General features: G+C 34.6%; 1 protein-coding gene across 1 annotated transcript; it reads left to right on the forward strand.

The window, feature by feature from the left end:
• Window positions 1-15,203: 15,203 nt before the first annotated feature.
• On the forward strand, window positions 15,204-17,023 carry LOC145120446 (putative membrane protein At4g09580). Its single transcript, XM_079056271.1, has 5 exons — window positions 15,204-15,308; window positions 15,386-15,664; window positions 16,029-16,299; window positions 16,393-16,563; window positions 16,666-17,023. Exons 2-5 carry the CDS (start codon window positions 15,411-15,413, stop codon window positions 16,792-16,794), a joined length of 825 nt encoding a protein of 274 aa, XP_078912397.1. The 5' UTR covers window positions 15,204-15,308; window positions 15,386-15,410; the 3' UTR covers window positions 16,795-17,023.
• The last annotated feature ends 8,596 nt before the right edge of the window (window positions 17,024-25,619 follow it).

Raw genomic sequence — 25,619 nt, forward strand, 5'->3', positions numbered from 1 at the left:
ATGGCCCTAAACTCAAATATGGAGAGATCTAGCAATAGGAAAGTCAAGGAAGCAACTTTATACCTCTAAGGGGCTGGAAATGTAGCTTGAACCTTGGATCTACTCCTTCCTTGAACCTTCTAGCTCCTTCTTCTTCTTCCTCTAGCTTTGAAATCACACAAACACTCTCACAAATGGCTCACACACTCAACAAAGCTCAAGGGACATAAGTCAGGGCGTTATGGACTAAGGGAGACGATGGGGGCTGCATGGGAGGCGAGTTAGTGCGTTTAAATAGGGTGCAAACCCTAAAATTTAGGGTTTCACCCAGACAGGTCAACTCGTCGAGTCGGGGCTTTCGACTCGGCGAGTAGGCTCTTCCATCCGCGTCCAAAATTTGTCCCTACTCGACGAATTGAGCCTCCAACTCGTCGAGTCCCAGTATAAAATGCAAATATTCTTTATTTAAGATACGTACCAAGAATCGGGCGTTACACATAATTTCCCCAGGAATCATCCTAAATCCTCTAAGTCATCCACTCCACCAATGCATCAAAGCTCACTAAACAACGCAACAAAGCCTACTGAAGAATTCACGACCTCACCCTGCCATCAGCTGCTGAGGAACTCCCCATAATGCCAGTCATCCACCTCATGAATACCATCATATTCACTTAGTAGTTGACTCCCATCATTTAAGAGTTCCACAAATCACAAAGCAGGCAACATTCGTACATTAACGCTCCAATCCATAGAACTATCATATAACGATCAACCCACTCACCGCTACGTATACAAGAAATTCCACCCTTACTGCCGGTTGCCTTATGCATGCAAATTATTCACATAATAGGATCAAATAGATGTCGAATAACAGACTCTACCCTAGAACCACAACCAGACAATGAATAGGAAATAAGGCCAATTCAATTATTCTAAGGCTATAAGATCCTAACCGTGTATAATTTTTAAAGCATACACTTAGAAATTACCGATTCCCATAGATATTCTTACCCCGACATATCATCTAATTCACCCAACGCAACAAGTTGTCACATATCATATCAAAATACCATTAACTATTCAGAAATAGCATGCAAGTCTACCAGCTCATACAATATACATACAAAGGCATCTCATCTAGCATTCTATCATGCAAGAACTGAGCAAATCCTTATCCCTAACTAGCATGCAATTCACGATTCATAACTCAAATAATAACATATACATGTATGGGTATTTTGGTAAAACTTACTTGAGCTCGGCTGATTGCATGCACCACACCCTTCTCTTTTCTTAGAAAACTCTTTTATTGAAAATATTTTTCGTTTGAAAATTTTACCAATCCTCATTTTGAGTTCAGACACACCCGAGAGTATGTTCGAATCCATCAAACCAAGGCTCTGATACCAACTTGTAACAATCCGAAAATCACGATATAAAATTTTTTTGTTTTTAAATTGATAAATCGTTAATACATATTGTTTCTATAAAACCAGGGTGACCAATATTTAGCAAAACATCTTTTAACCAGAGTAATTCACAGAATGCGAAACCATGTGGTGTGTGCTCTGCAATCATCCCGGGCTCTTCACTTTGAAAACCAGAGTACCTGAAACATAAACTAAAAATCGTAAGCACAAAGCTTAGTAAGTTCCCCTAAATACCATACCGCATACAATCACAGATTATCACGTACATATATATATATATATATATATATATATATATATATATATATATATATATATATATATATGTGTGTGTGTGTGTGTGTGTGTGTCATGCCCCCCCCCCATGGTCTTTACATGGAATGACATGGGCTTTCCCCCTCATGGTCTGACATCCAATTGCCATGGGCTCCCCCTGGGGTCTTCCATGCAAGTATCATAGAGACAACTAGCATACCACATAACATATAATGGGCCGGCATTGGTGCCTTCGACCCATGGATATAGTGAGAAGACTCACCTTGCACTGTTGAATCATACAGAACACTCTTGGCTGCTGGCTGGCAGATCCACGAACTACCAATAACAAAACAATACCCAATTAACAATTGGGTTCTAATCCATAATCATAACTTCAAACCTGGGGTAAAAAGACCATTTTACCCCCAACCTAGCCTTGTCCAAACTATGGCCCAAACTGAAATATGAAAGGCCCAAAGGCCAATTAATCAACCAATGGTCCAATTTTCCAAATTGGGCCAAAGCCTCTACATGGGCCTTACTTAAGGCCCAGCCATCTTTCTAATCCAAAACACTTGGCATTCCGATGACCCATTAGCCCATAATCATCCAAAGCCCAATTATGGCCCACTTATGGAAAATTGGGCCCAAACCTCTCCAATGGGCCTTACACTAAAACCCAATAATTTCCTTGGTCCAAAAACTTGTTTTCCAGATGGTCCACGAAGGCCCACAACAACTAAGTCGAAGAAATGGCCCAACCCGAGGCCCACAATTACGAAGTCCAATCTGACTGAGTACGCAGGGCGTACTCCCCTCTTAATCCTACTTTTGCCATTAAACAGGTCCAAAAACCTGTTTTCCAGACTTGTACGCCCAGCGTACTCCCCTTTTAATCCCATTTTTGCCATTAAGCACTTAATTCTTAGCCCAAAGGTCCAAACCACAGATCTGAGTCCTAAACAACGTCTAGACCCGTAAAGTCACTGACTTTGTGACTTTGCATGCCCCAAATGGACCCAACCTCAAAATATAACATTCTACTATCATGAAAATGGCCCCAACTCATGCATGGATGGATTTAAACTCTAAAGGCGCCAACTTTATGGACCTTGAACCTCAGAAACACTAAGAGGGGCAACTCAAAGCTCCTGGAATGGAATCAAGACCACTAGATCTCATTCTTGGGACCAAAATGAACCAAAACTCATAAATGATAGATCTAAGACATCAATGATCAAGTTCAAAGCTTTATACCTCCAACAAGCTGGAAATGAGACACATAAGCAAGATCCATAAGCTCTTCCTTGATTCCCATCCTTGCATCAAGCTCCTCCATCTTCTTAGAAATGGACCAAATACACCAAAAATGGACACCATAAGCTCAAGATGCCACCATGAAAACTTAAGGACGAATTATAGGATTTTAGAGGATTAGGGTTGACTTAGGAAATGAAGAAAGAGGCTAACATAATGCTTATATAGGGTACAACCCTAAAATTAGGGTTTTCAATATGCCCTTCGTACACCCAGCATACCACCTCATACGCCCAGCGTACGAGGTCTCGCACCTCGACCCAAACATCGCACTTACGCATCAGTACGCCCCGCGAACTAAGGTTTTCCCCAAACCCTTATTCTTCCGAAGGTCATAACTCTCTCGATACAACTCCGATTTCAACCATCTATATATATCCATAAAAAGGTATCAAGACGCTCTATACTATTATCAATTCATACTCGCCATAAGATACCCTGAACGAACATCCGCTTTCCATAAAAACCTGAGCTGAAAAATTACCAAAATTCCCCTTTGATTCCAAGACACAAATCGAATACCCGAACCATCCGAAATACCTTATCCGCCCTAATTGAGTCCAGAACCCAACTCCTCGAGGTTCCGAAGCTTGCTAAAACTCATTCCTTTGATCACCAAACCCAAAATGGGAACAATTCGAAACAGGATGTTACATAAGAGCAAAATGTCGACTAGGATCATTCATTTAATGACTTGGAGTCCGACTCAGCTGGGGCAACCAGCTAATAGAAGGTTTATCGGTTCGAAAGCTAAGTGTAATAGTCGGTAACCTGTCCTTTTTCATTAACGAAATTAATTTATGACTAAATCATAAATTGATGCAAAACTTTTGGACTTTTCCGCAGATTTCCCTAATTCTTTCAAATAAAATCCTTTATTTTGCCACTTACTCAAATATCCATCACATTCCACTTCGCAATCAGAAGTGAAGAACCTAATGCATCGTGAGAGGCACTAAGCTAACTATATTGGATTGATTGGTTACTTGATATGGTTAAATTGTTGAAAACATTGACTTCTTGATGACTAAAAACCCAAAAGTTCAGATACCACTTGTTGGAATTTTAGTAACACCAATGTACACGTCCCAAGTGAACAACCAACAACAAAACATTGGACCGAATTCACCTACCAAATATGGCTTATAAAATCAACCACATAAACAACATGACGATTTACCGTTGTTCCATTATCAATGTGATATTGTATATGCCCACATGATTAGATGATATATTTTATTTTAAATAAGAACCAAAAAACTGTCATGTCCAAAATATTGCTAGTGTTCTGCGGTTTTCCTTCCCACACCCCCACCCATGTGGTGGGAATAAATGTTTTAAAAACCGGTTTGAACCGGCCGGTCAAACCGGGAACCGGGGGAGGGAGCGGTTCAACTATCACCGTTTTTATGTCGATTTCTGAACCGGATTGAACCGGCCGGTTTTTAAAAAAACTCGGTTGAACCGGTCAAAATAAACCGGTTAAACCGAATAAAAACACATGGAAAAGAACCATTTGCATAATAAACTTTGATGATTTTTTTTCAAATCTATTTAGTTTCTTTAAATAAAAACATATGGTAAATGTTATAAAGTTTTTTGATGTGTTTGTATTCATCTAAAACTATATGTTGTTTCGATATTATACTTTATTTTCTTTTTGATGTATATGGATTGATGTAAAACATTAAAACTTATGGTTATGTGTTATTTTAATGTATTTGGATCGATCTACAACTTATTTTTATGTGTATTTTTAATGTTTAAACTTGTAAATATCAAATTCATAATTTATATATGTATGTATGTGTAGGAAAATAAGAAAAAAGATGAAGATTATAGAAACGGTTGATCCGACGGTCGAACCGGTGGAACCGGGAACCAATCACCATATCGGTTTAACTAAAAAACGGGTTTTTAAAACATTGGTGGGAATTGGGATACGGCATGGGGTGCCCAAAGGTAAGAACTAAAATCTGAACGATTGCAAACACATCCAAAATAACGGATTGTTGTGGTATATTGCTTGCCCAATATGTTATAAATGTGTTTCCCGAAACCCAAAATCAAAGCAATATATAAAGCTTTGATTAAGAACACTCAATCACTAATTAACTCACAAAGAATGAAGTCTCAAAATTAGTATTTCAGATTGCTTCGTGGAAACATCTTAGTGTATAGAAAATGTTTGGTTGAATCCAAAAAGAAAAACTGTAATGGTATGTCCTTTGCCTGTAATTCCACCAATATTTTAATTGTCGTCGTACAATGAGTGAGATGACAAACGGGCAACAAGCTGTGCCGCTAAGCCTTTTTGAATGGTAAAGCTAATCCTTTTAAAGACTACATCCGAAGATCTAGGGGATATAACATTACTATGCATGATTCGTTGTACTCTTTTAAGAAGCTCTACTGCATCCGGTGCGAGGAAACCAAACGTATCAAATGCAAATGGTATGAACACGTGTTGATTTTCCATGCACGATTTCTCATGTTTGGTGACTTTGCCTGTAGCTGCTTTTAAAGCAGCATGTCCCGCCGTGAAACCCCCAGCTCTCAGGCCCACGAGAGGGGATACCCCTGTAAGATCCACACATGCGTGTTTCCCTCCTCCCCATCCAAAAATCAAAATGTCAGCCGGTCTGAGGGTTGACCTTCCTTCTGTCGGGTCAGTCAAGAAATTAACAGGTGCTTCTTTCTTAGTGGAAACCCTGGCACGCTTAAATATGTCAAACAAAACATCCCTAACCATATCGTGCCTGTATTTGAACCCCGGGAGTTCTTTACAGTGAACTGCATGCTCTCCAAAAGAGTCCAAACATGCCTTGCGACACACAAGACATATCTCGTCAGCTGGGAATATGGGAATCATGAGTCGATATTTGAGAATAGTACGATACTCCACGGGAGACATGTGTTGGCCAAGCCCATCTATAGGGATAGCCAGAAGAAAATCTTGAGCATGTGGTGCACGTAAGCACTGGAAAACCGCTTTCTGCCGAGCCGTCATGTCGAGATGCACTTCCATATCTTGGACAATTTTACGAAAAAGGGCACTCGCCAGTGTATTCTGGGATTTAGGGGGGGCGGTGTCTTTAGTAGTAAAATTGTTAAGGTCAAAATCTGGAAGCTTGTTGCGAAGGGATGCCAAGGCACAGTCATAATCAGAATCCATACCATGTATACCGCTATCCCGTAAGATGTGGTCTTGCAATACCCAAGATTGGGCCCTTGAGGCAACAAAAGCATAGGAGGTAGCCTCTACTGCCGAGTATAAACCCAAACCCCCAAACCTAATGGGTAAGGAAGCAATTCGCCATTGTATGTCACCAAAGAAAGGGCCCCCACAAACCACAATGTCTTCAATCGCCCCGCGCAATCCATTGTCAAAGAATATTGCCGCCTCCTCCATGTGAACGGGTTGGCACGTCCTCAACCCAAAGAAAAGCTTAGCAATACCCATACAAGACCGAAGAAGAAGGAGCTCACTCTGGGGGTCAGACAATTGTGGAAGAAGGCGCATCAAATTCACAGCGTTTTCAGCTCTCTTTATGGCTAAGCTGCGAATGAAACTAGCATCTCTACTAACAGCTCCCCCAAGAAGTTTCACCCCCAAAGGCGGCCTCCCAATGTCCGCCGGAAATAGCCCCTCCCGTAACTTCCTACCATTACACGAGGGCCAAAAGAGCTCTGTTTTCTTGATATTCAGCTGAAGGCCCAATTTTGGGCCAATCACCGTAATGATGTCCAATGCTTTGGCCACCTCCTCCGAATCTCCGATAAGGGTGCCATCATCCAAGTACCATGCATGGAGAAGAAGCTTGCAATTGTCTCTAATCTTATGCAAGAGCGGGTGCAACACAATGGCAAAGAGAAGTGGTCCCAAGGAGTCTCCTTGCTGAACCCCAGTAGAAGACCGAATATGTGTGTTGCCTAGATATAACTTTGCTACTTGACCATATAGGAATTCTACCCACAAGGAAATAGAGGGACACCTCAATCTGACCTCATGAAGTAATGCGGATCTGTCAACAAGGTTAAAGGCATTATAGAAGTCCACGGTAAGCATGGAGAGAGATTTGTCATCGTGGCGCTCACTCAACAACCTATTGGCGCTATGTAAAACGGCCTCAGCGCCACCCGACACCCCGACTCCGAACTGAAAATCATTGAGATATTTGGCCATTTCTTTACCAACCCCCTTCATGGCCAACTTGGAAACCAAACGTCTCCATATAGTACCTACTGCAATAGGACGTATTCCCTTGTCAGGTTTTAAGAGCGGCGTGAGAGGTGCAGAGGCAACAAATTCTGCCAAGCTCGAAGGGCATCTTCCCCCTAGCCATAGATTAACCACATAAGTAATAGCACGTAGGAGGTCTTTGGCTATAGCTGAACCTTCTCCACAAAGGGCATCTAAAATGTGTTGAGCTCTCAACCCGTCCCTCCCACACGAGGTACCTTTAGGGAAGGATTTAATTCCCCCAAGGACATTGTCAACATCCACTACCAGGGGAGGTTCTGAAAATATGGTGTTGGGCATGGAAGGCGGTGGCTTGTATGGATGCTTATCCTCCAATGCCTTCGTGGTATCACCCCCAAATGGAGCAACCCCCGAAGAACATAAAACTTTCACTGCTGCTGCAAAATGTCCATCGGCAATCTTACGAAGACATTATCTGACATTGGAGCTGCCCGGTGTTCTTTTCTCCTGAATGTACTCTTCTTTTTTATCTTGTTGCTCCAGTCTTGCATTGTCAACTAAGTTTTTAATTAGCTTGGCGATACCGTCTTCAGTCCCCCAAGTAGCTAAAGCGCTCAAGATATTACGATGTTGCAAAGACTTCCTGTTGCCAGATCTACTTTCTTGTCTATTCTTGGGCCTGAACACCTGAAGAGTACACCTAGGAAGAATTAACAAAGCAACCCACGCTTCAACGGATCTGGGATGAGCAAATGGTCGAATGCTTGGGCGGATTAGTCGTCCTATGTTGGTCCGCTTTTAACTTACGACAAAACCATTTAAAACCGATAAAATTAAATAAGTTGAATTTACGAAGTAGAAGACACAATTAATGCAACAGAGCCAGGTATCATCATAAATTTCGTCCTTTTTCTTATGGTTCACGCTGCTAAAATCCATGCATGATGCAACAATATGACCCAAACGATAACACTTGTTATTTCTTGCATTGACACATGTAGACGTCTTGGATAAATTGTGATACGTGTAATAAACATACTAATTAATTACTACAACAGTTATATAGTAGTTTAGCATGATTTTAGTTAATTTTAAAATTAACAGATTGATATTGTGCTTTGAATTTAAAGCTTGTATTAAATAATAATATTGTAACGACTACAGTGAATTCTTTCGAATCTTTGAGTATTGCATGGGAAAAAAATTTGTAACAGATTAACACATTAAGTCATTCAAATTAAGTAATTTTATTATATGGTTATATTTATGTTTTATTCGTTTGTGTAAACATCAATACCGGTAGTTTTATCGTATTTTATTTGAATGGATACTGAAACCGTTGACAATTATCAGGCTTACAGCAATAAAGATAGAGAATATAATTAAATTTATAATCACTCACCGAATACTTATACATTATTATATATTATATATTATTATTATTAGAGAGGATTGTTTTAAAATAAAACCAAACACGTTTATTAATAAAATATAAAATAAAATGTAGAAAAGGGTGTCGGGCATGTGCGTATTTTGTCGGTATTGGAGCATTTTTAGCATCACGTGAAACATCATGGCTCACTTGGCTATCTCAACCTCGATTTTATCGAATATTCTTCGATGAGCGGCGTTATATCCCTTCAAGCTTTTTTTTTTTTTTTTTTTTTTTTTTTTTCAAATCTCATTATGAGGTATTTTAGTGATACGTATCATATGATATATGAAATATGAATATGTGATTTGTACATATCATTCTTTTTTCTTGTTAGACTATTATAACAAGGTTATCTTATTAAATGGGTTTATTTTATCAAAAAAAGAAACCAAAGATGTTTGAAATGACTAAATAACTCATAACTCATAAGCAATTTTAATGCCCGAATAAAACAAACGAAACATTCAAATAAAACAATGCCAAGTACTATATCTTCTCGAACTGCACCTAATTATATCTATGTCGAGTTAATGTCATCGTGGTGCCTTGGTGATATTTAACACTTGTATCTTAAAAGAATTTAATATTATTTAAAAAGTGTTAATAATGCATAATATATATATATATATATATATATATATATATATATATATATATATATATATATATATATATATATATATATATATAAATAAATAAGAAATTATTGGAATAGGCCCTCTCTTCCAGATGTTCAACTAGAAGAACGAACTTTTCAATTTGATCGTTCTCAATATGATGGTAATTCTCTTTATGAATGGAATGTTGATGGCCATTCTGAACATCAAATTATGAATATTGTACAAGAAATGACTATGGCTGCTAATGCTTATAAAGCTCATAATAATACTCAACTTCAAATTGTTAATATTATTACTTCTGGTTTTACTGGTAGTCTCAAATGATGGTGGGATTTCTATATTTCACAAGAAGAAAAAGATTATATTTTATCTGCTAAGAAAACTATTATAAAATAAGAAAATAATCAACAAATACAAACGTTTGAAGATGATATGGTTAACACTTTAATTTTTGCTATTATCAAAAACTTTGTAGGAGATCCTACTACTTTTCAAGAAAAAACTTCAGAAATTTTAATGAATTTACATTGCAGAAAACTTACTGATTTTAGATGGTATAAAGATAATTATCTTGTTAAAGTTTTTTCAAGACCTGATTGTAAAGAGTCTTATTGGAAAGAACGTTTTATTGCTGGCCTTCCAAAACTCTTTGCTGAAAGAGTTAGACAAAAATTAAGAGAAAGTTTTAATAATATCATCCCTTATCAAAATTTAACTTTTGGAGATCTAATAAACTACATTAATAAAGAGGGATTAGCAGTTTGTGCTGATCTTAGGTTTAAAGAAAAGCTCAAAAAAGATAAAATTAACAGTAAAAATGAATTGGGAAATTTTTGCCAACAATATGGTTATCAGCCCTTGAATGGTCCGTCTACTTCAAAATCTAAAGTATATAAGAAAAGACCTTCAAAATATTTGAGAAAAAAGAATTATAATCTTCCAGAAAATTATAAAAAAGGCCAAGATTATGCGTCAAAATCCAAAAAACCTTATAAACCAAATTATAAAAAATCTAAGAGAAAATCAAAAGACATTATTATTTGTCATAAATGTGGGCGTAATGGTCACACAGCTAATAATTGTTATGCTAAGACAAAAATAAATGAGTTAAATGTTTCTGATGATTTAAAAGAACAAATAAGAAAAATTATTTTAAATACTGATTCAGATTCCGATCAAAGTATTTCTGATTTTCAAACAAATGATTTAAATATTCTCGAAAATACTACTTCAAGTTCAGAAGATTCTGATGTTTGCGAATGTATTGGTAAATGTCATTGTAAAAATTTAATCAATGTAATTACTAGTAGTTCTATTAACGTTCTTTCACAAGATGATAAAGATCTTTTAAACTCTCTTGATTCTATTAAAGATAAAAATATCCAAGAATTATTAATAAAGCAGATGCTTAATAAAACTAATAACATAACTCCTGATAATAATGAAAATTTTAATTTAAAAAATATATATGAAAGATTTACTGAAGCAAAGCCAATCTCTATGCAAGAACTTCAAGAAGAATTAAAAATAGTAAAACAAGAGATAAAAGAAATAAAAAATAAAATTTTAATTTTAGAAAAAGAAAAACCTTCTATTTTTAAAAACAAAAATATAGAAATTAATAAAGAAGAAGAAAATAAAACTGAAAATGTAACTATTGGAAAAATTATAAATAATCAAGTTTCTCAAAAATGGAACACTCAAATTACTTTAGTCAAGGATAATTTTAAAATCAACCTAACTGTTTTAATTGATAGTGGTGCTGATATGAATTGTATTCAAGAAGGAATTTTTCCTACACAATTCTATGAAAAAACTGCATCTAGACTTACTGGTGCCGGAGGTACAAAATTAATTGTAAATTATAAAGTTTCCGATGTTTATATTTGTAATAACCAAGATTACTGTTATAAAACTCATCTAATTTTAGTAAAAGATCTATCTTCCCCTTTAATTCTAGGAACACCTTTTATTACAAAACTATATCCTTTTATGGTTCATGATGATGGTATAAGAACCAATGTTTTTGGAAAAGAAATTATATTTAAATTTTGTGAACCTCCTCTATATTCAACCATTAATGTCCTTAATTATAAAACACAACAAGCTAAATATCTTATTAACGAAATAAATAATGTTCGAATAACTAATCAATTAAATGACAATAATATTCAAAATAAAATAATAGGTTTAAAATTAAAATTTGAAAAAAATGTCTGTTCTAATATTCCTAATGCCTTTTGGAATAGAAAACAACATATTGTAAAATTACCGTATATAAAAATTTTTGATGAAAAGGATATTCCTTCAAAATCTAAAGCCATTCACATGAATAGTGAACTAGAAAGTCATTGTAAAAATGAAATTCAAGATTTAATAAATAAAAAACTTATAAGACATTCTAAATCACCATGGTCTTGTTCAGCATTTTATGTTATGAATGCCGCAGAATTAGAAAGAGGATCACCATGACTAGTTATCAATTATAAACCTTTAAACAAAGTTTTAGAATAGATTCGTTATCCTATTCCTAATAAACGAGACTTGCTAAAAAAAACTTTATGATTCAAATATATTTTCAAAGTTTGATATGAAATCAGGATTTTGGCAAATACAACTTCATGAGGAAGATAAATACAAAATTGGTTTTAATGTTCCCTTCGGGCATTTTGAATGGAATGTAATGCCTTTTGGATTAAAAAATGCCCCTTCTGAATTCCAAAATATTATGAATGATATCATAATTCCTATAAGTAGTTTTGCTATTGCTTATATTGACCATGTCCTAATTTTTTCAAAATCAATTGATCAATATTTCAAACATTTGAATCAATTTTATGATTTAATTTATCAAAATGGTTTAGCTGTCTCTGCAGCAAAAATGCATTTATTTAAAGATGAAATTCGTTTTTTAGGGCATGATATTGTCAAAAACACTATTAGACCTATTACAAGAAGTTTGCAATTTTCTACTAAATTTTCTGATGAAATTAAGGATAAAAAGCAACTTCAAAGATTTTTAGGATGCTTAAATTATATCCATGATTTTTTCAAAGATTTAGGGATTATATGTAAACCACTTTATAACAGATTAAAAGATAATCCTGAACCATGGACTCAAAAACATACAGATATAATTAAATATATAAAACAAAAGGTTCCTACTTTGCCATGTTTAAATTTACCTCATCCCAATGCCAATATCATAGTTGAAACCGATGCTAGTGATATTGGATTCGGAGGAATTCTAAAACAAAAATTTGTTAATTCAAAAGAAGAACAATTGGTTCGATATTACTCTGGTGAATGGAATGATACACAAAAAAATTATTCAACTGTCAAAAAAGAAATTTTAAGCATTTTTTTATGTATTAAAAAATTTGAAGATGATTTATTTATGAAAAGTTTTTTATTAAGAATAGATTGTCAATCTGCAAAAACTATTTTAGAAAAGGATGTGAAATATATTATTTCCAAACAAATTTTTGCTCGATGGCAAGCCCTTTTAGGAAACTTTGATTTCGAAATAGAATTCATAAAAGGCGAAAATAATTCGCTTCCTGACTTTCTTTCTCGGGAATTTTTGCAGGGAAAATGAGTTCATCGTCCTCTTCCAAACATGATGACAAGAAACCCGTCTATCAAAAGCTTGTTCCATTTCAAAATCAAAATCGTTTTTCTCCTTTAACCCCTACTTCTAAGAATTCACAACTTTATTCTAATATCCTTCAATCAAAACTTGTTACTCCAAAAGGTACTTCAACAAACACGATAAGCCCTTTTGTAAGACCTTTTACTCCTCAAACTCAAAATTCTGTGACTCCTAGCCCTCCTACAAAAACTCCTTATGTTCTTAATCCAAATTTCTTAAGAGTTCAAATTCTTGAAGATTTTCAAATCCATAAGTTACATCAAGGTTTTCATATTCTCACAAATCATCTTTTTGGTCAAGGGAAAACCTTTTATGTTGATTCATATAAAACTCGAGAATATTATCAAGCTATTTTGCAAGAGTCTGGTTCGGTCAATTTTGTTCATCGTTCTAATTCAAAAGAAGGAAACATTGATTTTAGCAAAGCTCACATCATCAAAATCATTTCTCCAGAAAGTTGGGTTCCAAACCTTCATTCTGAAAAACCTCTTATAAGTTATCCTGCTTATCCCAGATTTTCTAACTATGATTATCAAGATGCCTGGACTAAGGCGTTCTTTATTCGAAATTATTCACACTCATGGTTTATCTTCTTTGATTTAAACTTCAATTGTGAATACCCAAGATGGTTTATCAATTGGTATAAATATATGGGAATTCTTCCAAATTGTTTACCAAAAGAAATTTACGATGGATATCTCAAATTTAAGGAATTGTTTATTCAACAAATTCCAGAATTTGAATATATGCTACAATTCACTATGATATTCAGAGTTCCATGGATAATGTCTTGGACTTTTCATTATATGATATTCAGAGTTCCAGAATTTGAATATATGCTACAAATTTAAGGAATTGTTTATTCAACAAATCCTTCAATGTAGGGTATTTCGTTTCTTCTATTTATCAAATTCATTATTTTCAAATACGAGTGTGTATATACTGTGTGATTATACACTATATGTATTTATAGTGTATAAAACAAAACAAATATTATCAAATTTATTATCAAAATTATTTGTTCTCATCATCAATAATTATATGAAGACAAAAAACTTTACAAGATGCTCTATGATGGATAATATGAAGACAAAAAACTTTAGAAGATGCTCTATGAAGACATGCTTTATCAAAAGGTGATATTTATTGATTACAAACGACAATTTCTTCAAAAGATGAAAGTGACAACCACTTAAAAATAATTGATTGGCCATTGAATCTTACGGCAAGATTTCACTACAAGATTTCAAGGTTTTGAAGACTTCAAAAGGAATATAAATAGACATCATGTGTTAGTAGAAGAAAGCAGACAAAAATATTCATTCTCTAAAAAATGTTCATTCTATGTCTAAAAAATCTTCAAGAGTCTCTCTTTCTACTAGCAGATGTTCAAAGTCTCTAGATTTTCAGATAATTCTTTCTCCAGATGTATGTACTGATTGTAATTCAAGCTTAATTCAAGAAGGTATTATCTAAAATATTTTATTCAATTGTTGTATTGCTTCTATTTCTCCATGATAATTTCATTTCGAGTTGTTCTAACCATTAATTCTACAAGATTTGAAATATTTGTTAAAATAGTAGTCGTTTTTAATAATCAAATTAATCAAATTCATGCTTGAATTATTTAAATATGTCTAACAAAATCTTGATGAATTGTATTCCTAATAAAGATATTCTTGTAAGAATACAACAAATCCAAGAATCTATAAATAATTCTGAGCAAAATCTCAAGGATTCTTACAAACCTAATAATCTAGGTACGATTTTAAACAATAATCATATTCATGATGTTAGACAGTTCATAAGAGCTAGTATTAAAATTCGTTACAAGCAAATACGTTATCTAAAACAAAACTATTTGTATTTTAATATGAAATTCTATGTCTTTTAACTGTAAGAAAATATATATATATATATATATATATATAAAAGTTTGTGATATGCATCAAGTCTACTTTAAAATGTGATAACCTTAATTCGTGTTCATACTTGCTTTTCAAAGTGGGGGTGGCGGAAACATTACTCCAACACATTTATTTGCTTTTTGTTTCCATTTTTTTATTTTTAAATAAGAAAGAAACAAAAAACAAGTTAGTGGTCATCTTTATGTAATATAAGAAAAATAAGAAATTATTATACCAAATGGTTAAAAAAAATATTACACTTATTAATAATATTATAAAAGTATATTGCTTTTTCTAACTAATCTAAAAATAAAATAATCATATTAAACATTAAAAAGGAATAAACATAACAAAATATAATTTCTACAAAAATACATATTATCATTAATATTTTCTTGAAACGTTGTGTATAAGTGAGAGAAGAGGGTCTTGAAATCTAATCCAGGAAGAAGGGTGTTCTTCTTTCTCCCCTTTGGATTTCTTGCCTTCAACTCACTGCTTTGGTTTGTAACAATCTTCACCATTCTTCAATTTAGTTTATTTCATGATCTTCTTATAAATCCTTTTGTTTTGGAAATAGAAAACTAGAAGAAGAATTGTAATCCATGGAACAAGAACAGCTTGGGACTTCTCCTTCTTCTTCTTCGACTTCAATGAGATCAATTGATGATAAGAATGAAGGGAAAATCAAACAATCAGCAGACTCAAGATTCCCATTAACGTTTCTCGAAATGGCCGGTGCATCCGGCGTCGTTTTGTGCTTCGTCGTTGGTCTCGCTGGAGTTTACCTAACATTGCCGGATTCCGATTACAGCTTCCTCAAGCTTCCAAGAACCATCGAAGATCTTCATATTCTCCGGTATTCGATTTCCCACATACCCTTTACTTAATCACCATTAAAACCTGGATCTACTGTATTATTCATAATGGGGTTCACCCAAGATTTAATATTTTTCCTTAAACTTACGATGCTACTAGTTTGTTATGAATTGCAATCTTGTTACTTTTATTCTCGTCTTAATTGCTAGTATCTCCCCAATCACCTGTAAAGATTTTTCACATTGATCGATCTCTAGTCATATTTGGGGGTTTCAAAAATGGGTGTTCAATTGTCAATTAGATCAAAGTTCTTCACTTGAAAACACCTTATATCTGCATATCCATGGCAATTTGATCACAATTCTAGTGTGTGTTTCTGAAAGTACATTCCCTTTTCATGACAGGGAGCATCTCGAGAGCTACACAAGCGACTACACAATGCAAGTCCTTGTTGGATATTGCACAGTCTACATCTTCATGCAAACATTCATGATTCCAGGAACTGTGTTCATGTCATTACTTGCAGGATCCCTTTTTGGTGTCTTAAAAGGTGTAGCTTTGGTTGTCTTTGCTGCAACTGCTGGTGCTTCTTCTTGCTACTTTCTATCAAAATTAATCGGGCGACCCTTAATCTCATCTCTCTGGCCTGATAAACTTGTTTTCTTCCAAAACCAGGTGAGGACAAAATAGTCAATTTCAAATTTTCAACTCTCGATGTTATCATCTTATATGATGTTCTGTTCTTCTTTCCATATAATATATACTCAGGTGGCAAAAAGACGAGGTGGGCTTCTCAATTACATGCTTTTCTTAAGGGTGACACCAACTTTGCCAAATACGTTTATTAATGTCGCATCACCAATTGTTGATGTTCCATATCATATATTCTTCTTGGCAACTTCACTTGGTCTCATTCCAGCAGCTTATGTAACTGTTCGGGTAATTTTTCTTTTCTTTCTTTAATTGTCTTAAACTTTGTAAGATTTGTTGTTTTATGAGTGTGAGTTGTAATTTGTAAATGTGTTTTTTTTATATTCGTAGGCTGGAATTGCTCTTGGTGAATTGAGGTCGATTGGGGACTTGTATGACATGCATTCTATAGGGACTTTGTTTCTGATAGGGCTTGTTTCCATTACACCTACATTGATAAGCAACAAGAACAAAGCATAGTGTTTCCTTGTGGTGTCTTTCTTGGAAGTGTGTACAGATCTAGCATCAAATTGGAACCCGGTTCATGTTTAAAAGACTTGTGTTTTGTGTAGTGATGTTAAAGATAAACTCTGCAATGCAGTTTAGTTTTTTTTTTTTTTATTAGCAATTGTCTGGATAATTACGTGTTTAAATCTTCTGCTGTTGGAAACTTTTAACTTTTAATCGTAGATGCAAAACATTTTGACAATCTTTTGTACACATTCATAGGATCATGACGCATACATAGAAAGAGTATAGAGGTATGCTTCCTATTATATTATATCGGCTGTTCTTATTACTATCAACAAGTGGTATGCAAGCATTTCAGAGTTTCTTGATTTTCGTAGCATCTCTCGTATTTGGGTTCTTCATTAAAATAGCAACTATGATATTTGAATTCCTTTGTTAGATAGGACTACAAAATTTATTTTATGGCACGTAAAGATGAAAGACATTTTCATTAAATGTGATCAACATAGTTTTGTTCGGTGGTCTATTGAACAAAAGTAAATGAAGGATTTGAAAGTATCCTATCAAATTCTTTGCATTTATGTAACGAGATTTTGCAAGACGTTTTGAAGATAACGCAATAATTATATGGTTGAAGCAAGAGGAATTATGTGTGCCCAAGAGTCCCTAAACAAGTTGTATCTAAAGGGATATTTATATTCTCATGTCGTTTTATCGAAAATGGTCCTTATTATGATCATGACTTGAATTGAGATTTTTATGGATTTGGAAACATGGATGTCCAAATATGATGGTTACAATATCATGTCGTTTTATTGAAAATGGTCTCTATTATCGAAAATAAGTTGATTTTTTTATGTAATTTGTCATTATTTTATTCAATTTTTCAGGATATTATCTTATATAGTTGTGATTCTTAGATCAGGCGTATGCATCTTTCGGTTACAAATAAAAGATGGGACTAGATATTGTTGATGGAGATTGTAAAACTGAAGGCATTAATGTAAGCGGCAAATGTAATGATAGGGCTTCAAGGATTCTTGGAGAATTCGGATCGTATTTCAAGGGCAAAAGAAAGTTTAGCAACCATGGTAAGATTAATGGACATTCTATTAACGAGTGATTCATACTACAAAATAAGGACAAACTCGTTGATATGGGTATGCAACCCTTGAAATTGGGCCAAGACGGTGAACATGGAAAACCAAAGTTATTCACTTGAACCTTCAAAACACTTTTTTGTTTTCTTTCTGGAAATTAACGTCAACTACGGTGGTACGTGTAAATCTTGTATGTGTATTTTTGTCTTTATACAGCTACAGGGATGTAATCTCATTAGGATGGTGTAAGAAGGGATAGATAGATATCTTTGGTTATTCCTTTACCTAGGGCAAAGCGATTATGTGCATGGATGACCTTCAGCATATGTAATGGGAATTTGTAATAGGTCATATAAGACGTATGCAAGTTATAGAATAATATATAGAAAAAACATTAACAAAAGAAAATACACACAGTGAACAGGTGGATAAAAAGGGAACGTAGCCGAGTAAAATGGCAGGAGAAGCAAGTAACAAAGAACATTCTAAATGAGAAAGAAGAAGAAAACAAGGGGCATGTATACAAAAAGATCCAATAGTGCGCCTCCACACCTTCCTATATGAGGTTATGCCTTTGGAAGCGCCAGCTTCTTTCTATATAATCTCACGATATCTTCTTACTTCCTTCTTTGGTGTCCTCTCTTCGTCGTCTCATGCACTATGATCGACTCCACCTTTCTAACCACCTTCGTTGGTAGCTTTGGACATGTCCAAAAGTGTTTCTTCTCTCAACGTTTTTGATGATTGGTATCACTTCCAACGTATTTCTAATTGTCATATTTGAATTCTTATCAAAAAAAAATGTCCCGCATGTACCTCAACATCCTTATTTATGCTATTTACATCTTCTTTACATGCTCCTTACTCAGACAACATTTAGATCCATACATCGTAGTCGGTCTAACTTCCACCTTGAAAATATTAACTTTCATTTTAACCGGGACCCTCTTATCACACAAGACTTATATGGTCTATTTCCATTTTAACCAACCTGTCTTCATGTGGTGGATAACGCCAACCTCCACTCCCTCTCCTTTACATATCAACTCCCCCATGTATTTGAAATTCTCATTTGAATGTGGAACTTGATCCTAATACATACATATACTCTATCGTTCATCTCCATATTGAATTGCACCATAAATACTCTATCTGAGCAGTGTTGATTAGTAACCTCTTCCCTTCCATTGTTATTCTCATAATATCCAACCTAACATTCAACTCAGTCCCATCAATGACCAATATAATATCATTTACAAAAAGAATACACCAAGGCGCATCCCACTAAATATCACTAGACATCTCGTCCAAGATCTGAACAAAGATATACAAGTTGATGAAGCCCAATTTTCATCATGAAATACTATATGACACTTATTAGGGTCTAGAAACAAGTCGTAGACCAACAATACAATAATACATGTCATGAACCGGCATGGCATAACTATGTAGACACTTGTAGTTTCCAAGGTCCTCTAATTTTCTTCCTAGATATGTTATCATAGGCATTATTCAATTTTATTAACACCATTTCGATATCCTTAATATTTTTCTTTATATTTCTCTATTAGCCATATAAGGAGGTGGATCGTCTTAGTCATTAACCTTGCTGGCATGAAACTAAATTTTTTTTCTAAAATGATCATAATGTGGTTTAAATTGGCCTCTAGAACTCTCTCATATAGATTTCATGGTATACCTAAGTAACTTAATACCTTTATAGTTTTGTAGGTTTAGACATCTCATTTGTTCCTATATATCGACATCATAGTGCTAAATCTATGCTCCCCGGTAATCTTGGTTATGTCTAATATGATGTTAAAAAGGTTCGTCACCACCTAACTATCTCTTCCCTAATTCATTGCCATGTATTAAGAGTATTTAGATATGCCCCTATGGATTTGTTTCTCCATATCCTCTTTATATACACGTTCACTTCCATACTACTAATCATCTTCCATGAACCCTTATTGACAATTTAGCTATTCCCTACAAATCCCTTAACATTCATATCCATGTCCCTCATGGTCAGAGTTCCCTCGTTAAATAAATAATAAAAATGGATAACATACTTCCTCCTAGTCTCTTCATCATCTACTAAAATTTGGGCGTTGTTGTCTGTCACACCCCAAAACTGGAACGGCGGAAACGTTCGGGGGCGGAGGACGTCATGTACAGTATCACAACAATGCATAATAGTAAACAAGCAAGAACATCATCCATTGCATTAATAGAAATAATTTTAATACAAGTGTGTTCTGAAGTTTATAAGACACCAAAATGTATAATCAAAATAAAAGATGAGTCTGAAATGTGCTCCATCTTCTCAGAACCTGGTCATCGGTACCTGTCTACTGGCGACCTGAGAATACAAGTTATTTTGAAAGCGTAGATCAGCATTAAAGCTGGTGAGTTCATAAGTATTTTAGTGTCATAGTTTGTATAAGTTTGAAGAATGTAATTGTAAATGTTTGATGTAAAAGTTTGTAAGTATTTGATGTAAATGTTTGTAAACTTCCTAGAAAATCCTATATTTTCTACTAAAGTAGTCTTCTACCAAGACTCAACTGTTCTCTTTGTTTGTTCTTTTGTAAAAGTGTGAGTTTTCCCAAAGTATGACTATCATTACCAAAATATAGTTTCTCATTACCGTTTATGTGAGAAGATCACAATGTGAATGAATTGGGAAAAATAAAGATGTACTGTAGTTTTATCTAGGTAACTACTAATGTACTAACTACCTTTAAACTTGTTAGTTAATTAAGGTAAAATGGGATATGATTGTAACCATACTCGATTGACCAGTAAAACACGATGTTCGAGACGTCGAAATGATATGACATTCGTCACCCGCAGACCTGCAGGTCCCACTGTAGCTAGCAGCAAGGTGTAGGAGGGTCAGTCCCGTATAGATCTATACACAAATTCACGATCTCCCTCCAGGAGACTCTGGATACAAAACGTGACACAGCAGTATATGTCGAGTCATGAAGTAGTATCTCACATTAATGTTATAGTATTCTTGTATTTGTATAGTATGTACTAGTGTAGTGTATGTTCTCTCTGTCTAGTATGTAGTATGTTCTTTAGTGTATAGTGTGTAGTATGTGTTGATTCTCGTTATAGTATGCTCTATCTGTTTCTCTTTATAGTGAGTATTGTTTCTCGTTATAGTATTCTCTATCCGTTTCTCTTTATAGTGAGTATTGTTTCTCGTTATAGTATTCTCTATCTGTTTCTCTTTATAGTGAGTATTGTTTCTCGTTATAGTATGTATTGACTCATGTATGAACTGACTCGTTGTATGTTTCGTTGTTCTAGTAATAGTATTAGTGACTTCCTAAACTATACCCATTATAGTTTACTAGCAGTGTTGTTAGTAAGATTTGTTGTTTTATGAGTGTGAGTTGTAATTTGTAAATGTGTTTTTTTATATTCGTAGGCTGGAATTGCTCTTGGTGAATTGAGGTCGATTGGGGACTTGTATGACATGCATTCTATAGGGACTTTGTTTCTGATAGGGCTTGTTTCCATTACACCTACATTGATAAGCAACAAGAACAAAGCATAGTGTTTCCTTGTGGTGTCTTTCTTGGAAGTGTGTACAGATCTAGCATCAAATTGGAACCCGGTTCATGTTTAAAAGACTTGTGTTTTGTGTAGTGATGTTAAAGATAAACTCTGCAATGCATTTTAGTTTTTTTTTTTATTAGCAATTGTCTGGATAATTACGTGTTTAAATCTTCTGCTGTTGGAAACTTTTAACTTTTAATCGTAGATGCAAAACATTGTGACAATCTTTTGTACACATTCATAGGATCATGACGCATTTATCAACAAGTGGTATACAAGCATTTCAGAGTTTATTGATTTTAGTAGCATCTCTCGTATTTGGGTTCTTCATTAAAATAGCAACTATGATATTTGAATTCCTTTGTTAGATAGGACTACAAAATTTCTTTTATGGCATGTAAAGATGAAAGACATTTTCATTAAATGTGATCAACATAGTTTTGTTCGGTTTTGAGAAAATGTCGGTGGTCTATTGAACAAAAGTAAATGAAGGATTTGAAAGCATCCTATCAAATTCTTTGCATTTATTTAACGAGATTTTGCAAGACGTTTTGAAGATAACGCAATAATTATATGGTTGAAGCAAGAGGAATTATGTGTGCCCAAGAGTCCCCAAACAAGTTGTATCTAAAGGGATATTTATATTCTCATCAGTCGTCTTATCGAAAGTGGTCCCGATTATGATCATGACTTGAAGTTGAGATTTTTATGGATTTGAAAACATTGATGTCCAAATATGATGGGAATGAGTTTGGGTTGATTTTCTTAGTAATTTGCCATTATTTTATTCAAAATTTCAGGATATTATCTTATGTAGTTGTGATTCTTAGATGAGGCGTATGTATCTTTAGGTTCCAAATAAAAGATGGGACAATATATTGTTGATGGAGATTGTAAAACTGAAGGCATTAATGTAAGTGGAAAATGTAATGATAGGGCTTCGAGGAATCGAGGGCAAAAGAAAGTTTCGCGACCATGGTAAGATTAATGGACATTCTATTAACGAGTGATTCATACTACAAAATAAGGACAAACTCGTTGATATGGGTAAGTAACCCTTGAAATTGGGCCAAGACGTGAACATGGTAACAACTAAACCAAAGTTATTCACTTGAACCTTCAAAACACCTTTTTGTTGTCTTTCTGGAAACGTCAACTGCGGTGGTACGTGTTGTATGTGTATTTTTGTCTTTATACAACCACAGGGATATAATCTCATTGGGTTAATGACCTAGAAAGGTAACAAACTTTGGTCTTTGTCCACATTTTGGTAACCATGTTTTTTTCGTTCACATTTGACCATTGAACTTGTTTGACGTGTTCAAAATAGGGTAATATGACCGGTAATTAGCGGTAACATTACCTATTATGAACAGGTCAAACAAGTTTACTGGTCAAATGTGTACGAAAAAAACATGGTTACCTAAATATGGACAAAAACCAAAGTTCCTTACCTATTTTGGTAATATTGGGTTCTTTATGTTAAGTGCAAGTAGTCATAAGATCCATTGATGTGAAATGAAATTGGGTTGTCCGGTCTTGTGTATGAGGAGATGGTTAAGTCTTGGGCCAACCCAGTTTAGGCCCAGCTAGTTAGGGGTTAGGTTGTATATGCTTAAGGAGCTAGGTTGTATGTGTTTTAAAGACCGAGCAACACAGCTTAGCCCATGACTAGCCGGGACTAAACTGGGTTAGACCAAGCCTAACCTAATTGTTCATTGACTGTCGAAGACGAATCCCAGGGCACACAGTCCCAAAGACGGTTCTTGTCCAGTATTACCAAACAGGTAAGAAAGTTTGGTTTTTGTCCGTATTTAGGTAACCATGTTTTTTTCGTACACATTTGACCAATAAACTTGTTTGACCTGTTCATAATAGGGTAATATTACCGTAATTACCAGTCATATTACCCTATTTTGAACATGTCAAACAAGTTCAATGGTCAAATGTGAACTAAAAAAACATGGTTACCTAAATGTGGACAAAGACAAAAGTTCGTTATCTTTCTAGGTCATTAACCCAATCTCATTAGGATGGTGTAAAAAGGGGTAGATATCTTTGGTTATTCCTTTACCTAGGGCAAAGCGATTATGTGCATGGATGACCTTCAGCATATATCATGGGAATTTGTAATAGGTCATATAAGACGGTGAGTTAGCATATGCAAGTTGTAGAATAATATATAGAAAAAACATTAACAAAAGAAAATACACAGTGATCAGGTGGATAAAAAGGGAACGTAGCCGAGTAAAATGGCAGGAGAAGCAAGTAAGAAAGAACATTCTAAATGAGAAAGAAGAAGAAAACAAGGGGCATGTATACAAAAAGATCCAATAGTGCGCCTCCACGCCTTCTTATATGAGGTTATGCCTTTGGAAGCACCAGCTTCTTTCTATATAATCTCACGATATCTTCTTACTTCCTTCTTTGGTGTCCTCTCTTCGTTGTCTCATGCATTATGATCGACTCCACCTTTCTAACCACCTTCGTTGGTAGCTTTGGACATATCCAGAAGTGTTTCTTCTCTCAACGTTTTTGATGATTGGTATCACTTCCAACGTATTTCTAATTGTCATATTTGAATTCTTATAAAAAAATGTCGCGCATGTACCTCAACATCCTTATTTATGCTATTTACATCTTCTTTACATGCTCCTTACTCAGACAACATTTAGATCCATACATCGTAGTCGGTCTAACTTCCACCTTGAAAATATTAACTTTCATTTTAACTGGGACCCTCTTATCACACAAGACTTGTATGGTCTATTTCCATTTTAACCAACCTGCCTTCATGTGGTGGATAACGCCAACCTCCACTCCTCTCCTTTACATATCAACTCCCCCATGTATTTGAAATTCTCATTTGAATGTGGAACTTGATCCTAATACATACATATACTTTATCGTTCATCTCCATATTGAATTGCACCATAAATACTCTATCTAAGCAGTGTTGATTAGTAACATCTTCCCTTCCATTATTATTCTCATAATATCCAACCTAGCATTCAACTCAGTCCCATCAATGACTAATATAATATCATTTACAAAAAGAATACACCAAGGCGCATCCCACTAATTATCACTAGACATCTCGTCCAAGATCTGAACAAAGATATACAAGTTGATGAAGCCCAATTTTCATCATGAAATACTATATGACACTTATTAGGGTCTAGAAACACATCGTAGACCAACAATACATGTCATGAACCGGCATGGCATAACTATGTAGACACCTCTAGTTTCCAAGGTCCTCTAATTTTCTTCCTAGATATGTTATCATAGGCATTATTCAATTTTATTAACACCATTTCGATATCCTTAATATTTTTCTTTATATTTCTCTATTAGCCATATAAGGAGGTGGATCGTCTTAGTCATTAACCTTGCAGACATGAAACTAAATTTTTTTTCTAAAATGATCATAATGTGGTTTAAATTGGCCTCTAGAACTCTCTCATATAGATTTCATGGTATGCCTAAGTAACTTAATACCTTTATAGTTTTGTAGGTTTAGACATCTCATTTGTTCCTATATATCGACATCATAGTGCTAAATCTATGCTCCCCTGTAATCTTGGTTATGTCTAATATGATGTTAAAAAGGTTCGTCACCACCTAACTATCTCTTCCCTAATTCATTGCCATGTATTAATAGTATTTAGATATGTCCTTATGGATTTGTTTCTCTGTATCCTCTTTATATCCATGTTCACTTCCATACTACTAATCATCTTCCATGAACCCTTATTGAGAATTTAGTTATTCCCTACAAATCCTTTAACAATAATATCCATGTCCCTCATGGTCAGAGTTCCATCGTTAAATAAATAATAATAATAGATAACATACTTCCTCCTAGTCTCTTCATCATCTACTAAAATTTGGTCGTTGTTGTACTTAATATACCTAACGTTATCTATGTCACTTTGTCTTTTATCTTTGGCTTTTTCTAGCTTGTATATTTCATTCTCCCCCTAATTGGTATCTAAATTCCTATACATCTCTCCATATGTCATGACCTTGATTATAGTCATTATTACCTCTCGTTTGGCATTCTTTTATCTTTCTTTCACCCCTGCCTTTTTCCTCTTGTTCATAACACTATAAAAACTCCTTAAAGCAAATTTATGCAGATTTAAAAAATTTTGGCCT

Source organism: Lactuca virosa, chromosome 6 (genome assembly GCF_052849685.1).
Source record: "Lactuca virosa cultivar CGN04683 chromosome 6, Lactuca_virosa_CGN04683_v6, whole genome shotgun sequence".
NCBI classification, from domain to species: domain Eukaryota; kingdom Viridiplantae; phylum Streptophyta; class Magnoliopsida; order Asterales; family Asteraceae; genus Lactuca; species Lactuca virosa.

Excerpts from the sequence above, each read along its gene's own strand:
- LOC145120446 (XM_079056271.1), top strand. The coding sequence starts at position 15,411 with ATGGAACAAGAACAGCTTGGGACTTCTCCTTCTTCTTCTTCGACTTCA. Across the intron at positions 15,665-16,028 it reads GAAGATCTTCATATTCTCCG|GGAGCATCTCGAGAGCTACA; the intron begins GTATTCGATTTC and ends TTTTCATGACAG. Across the intron at positions 16,300-16,392 it reads TTGTTTTCTTCCAAAACCAG|GTGGCAAAAAGACGAGGTGG; the intron begins GTGAGGACAAAA and ends ATATATACTCAG.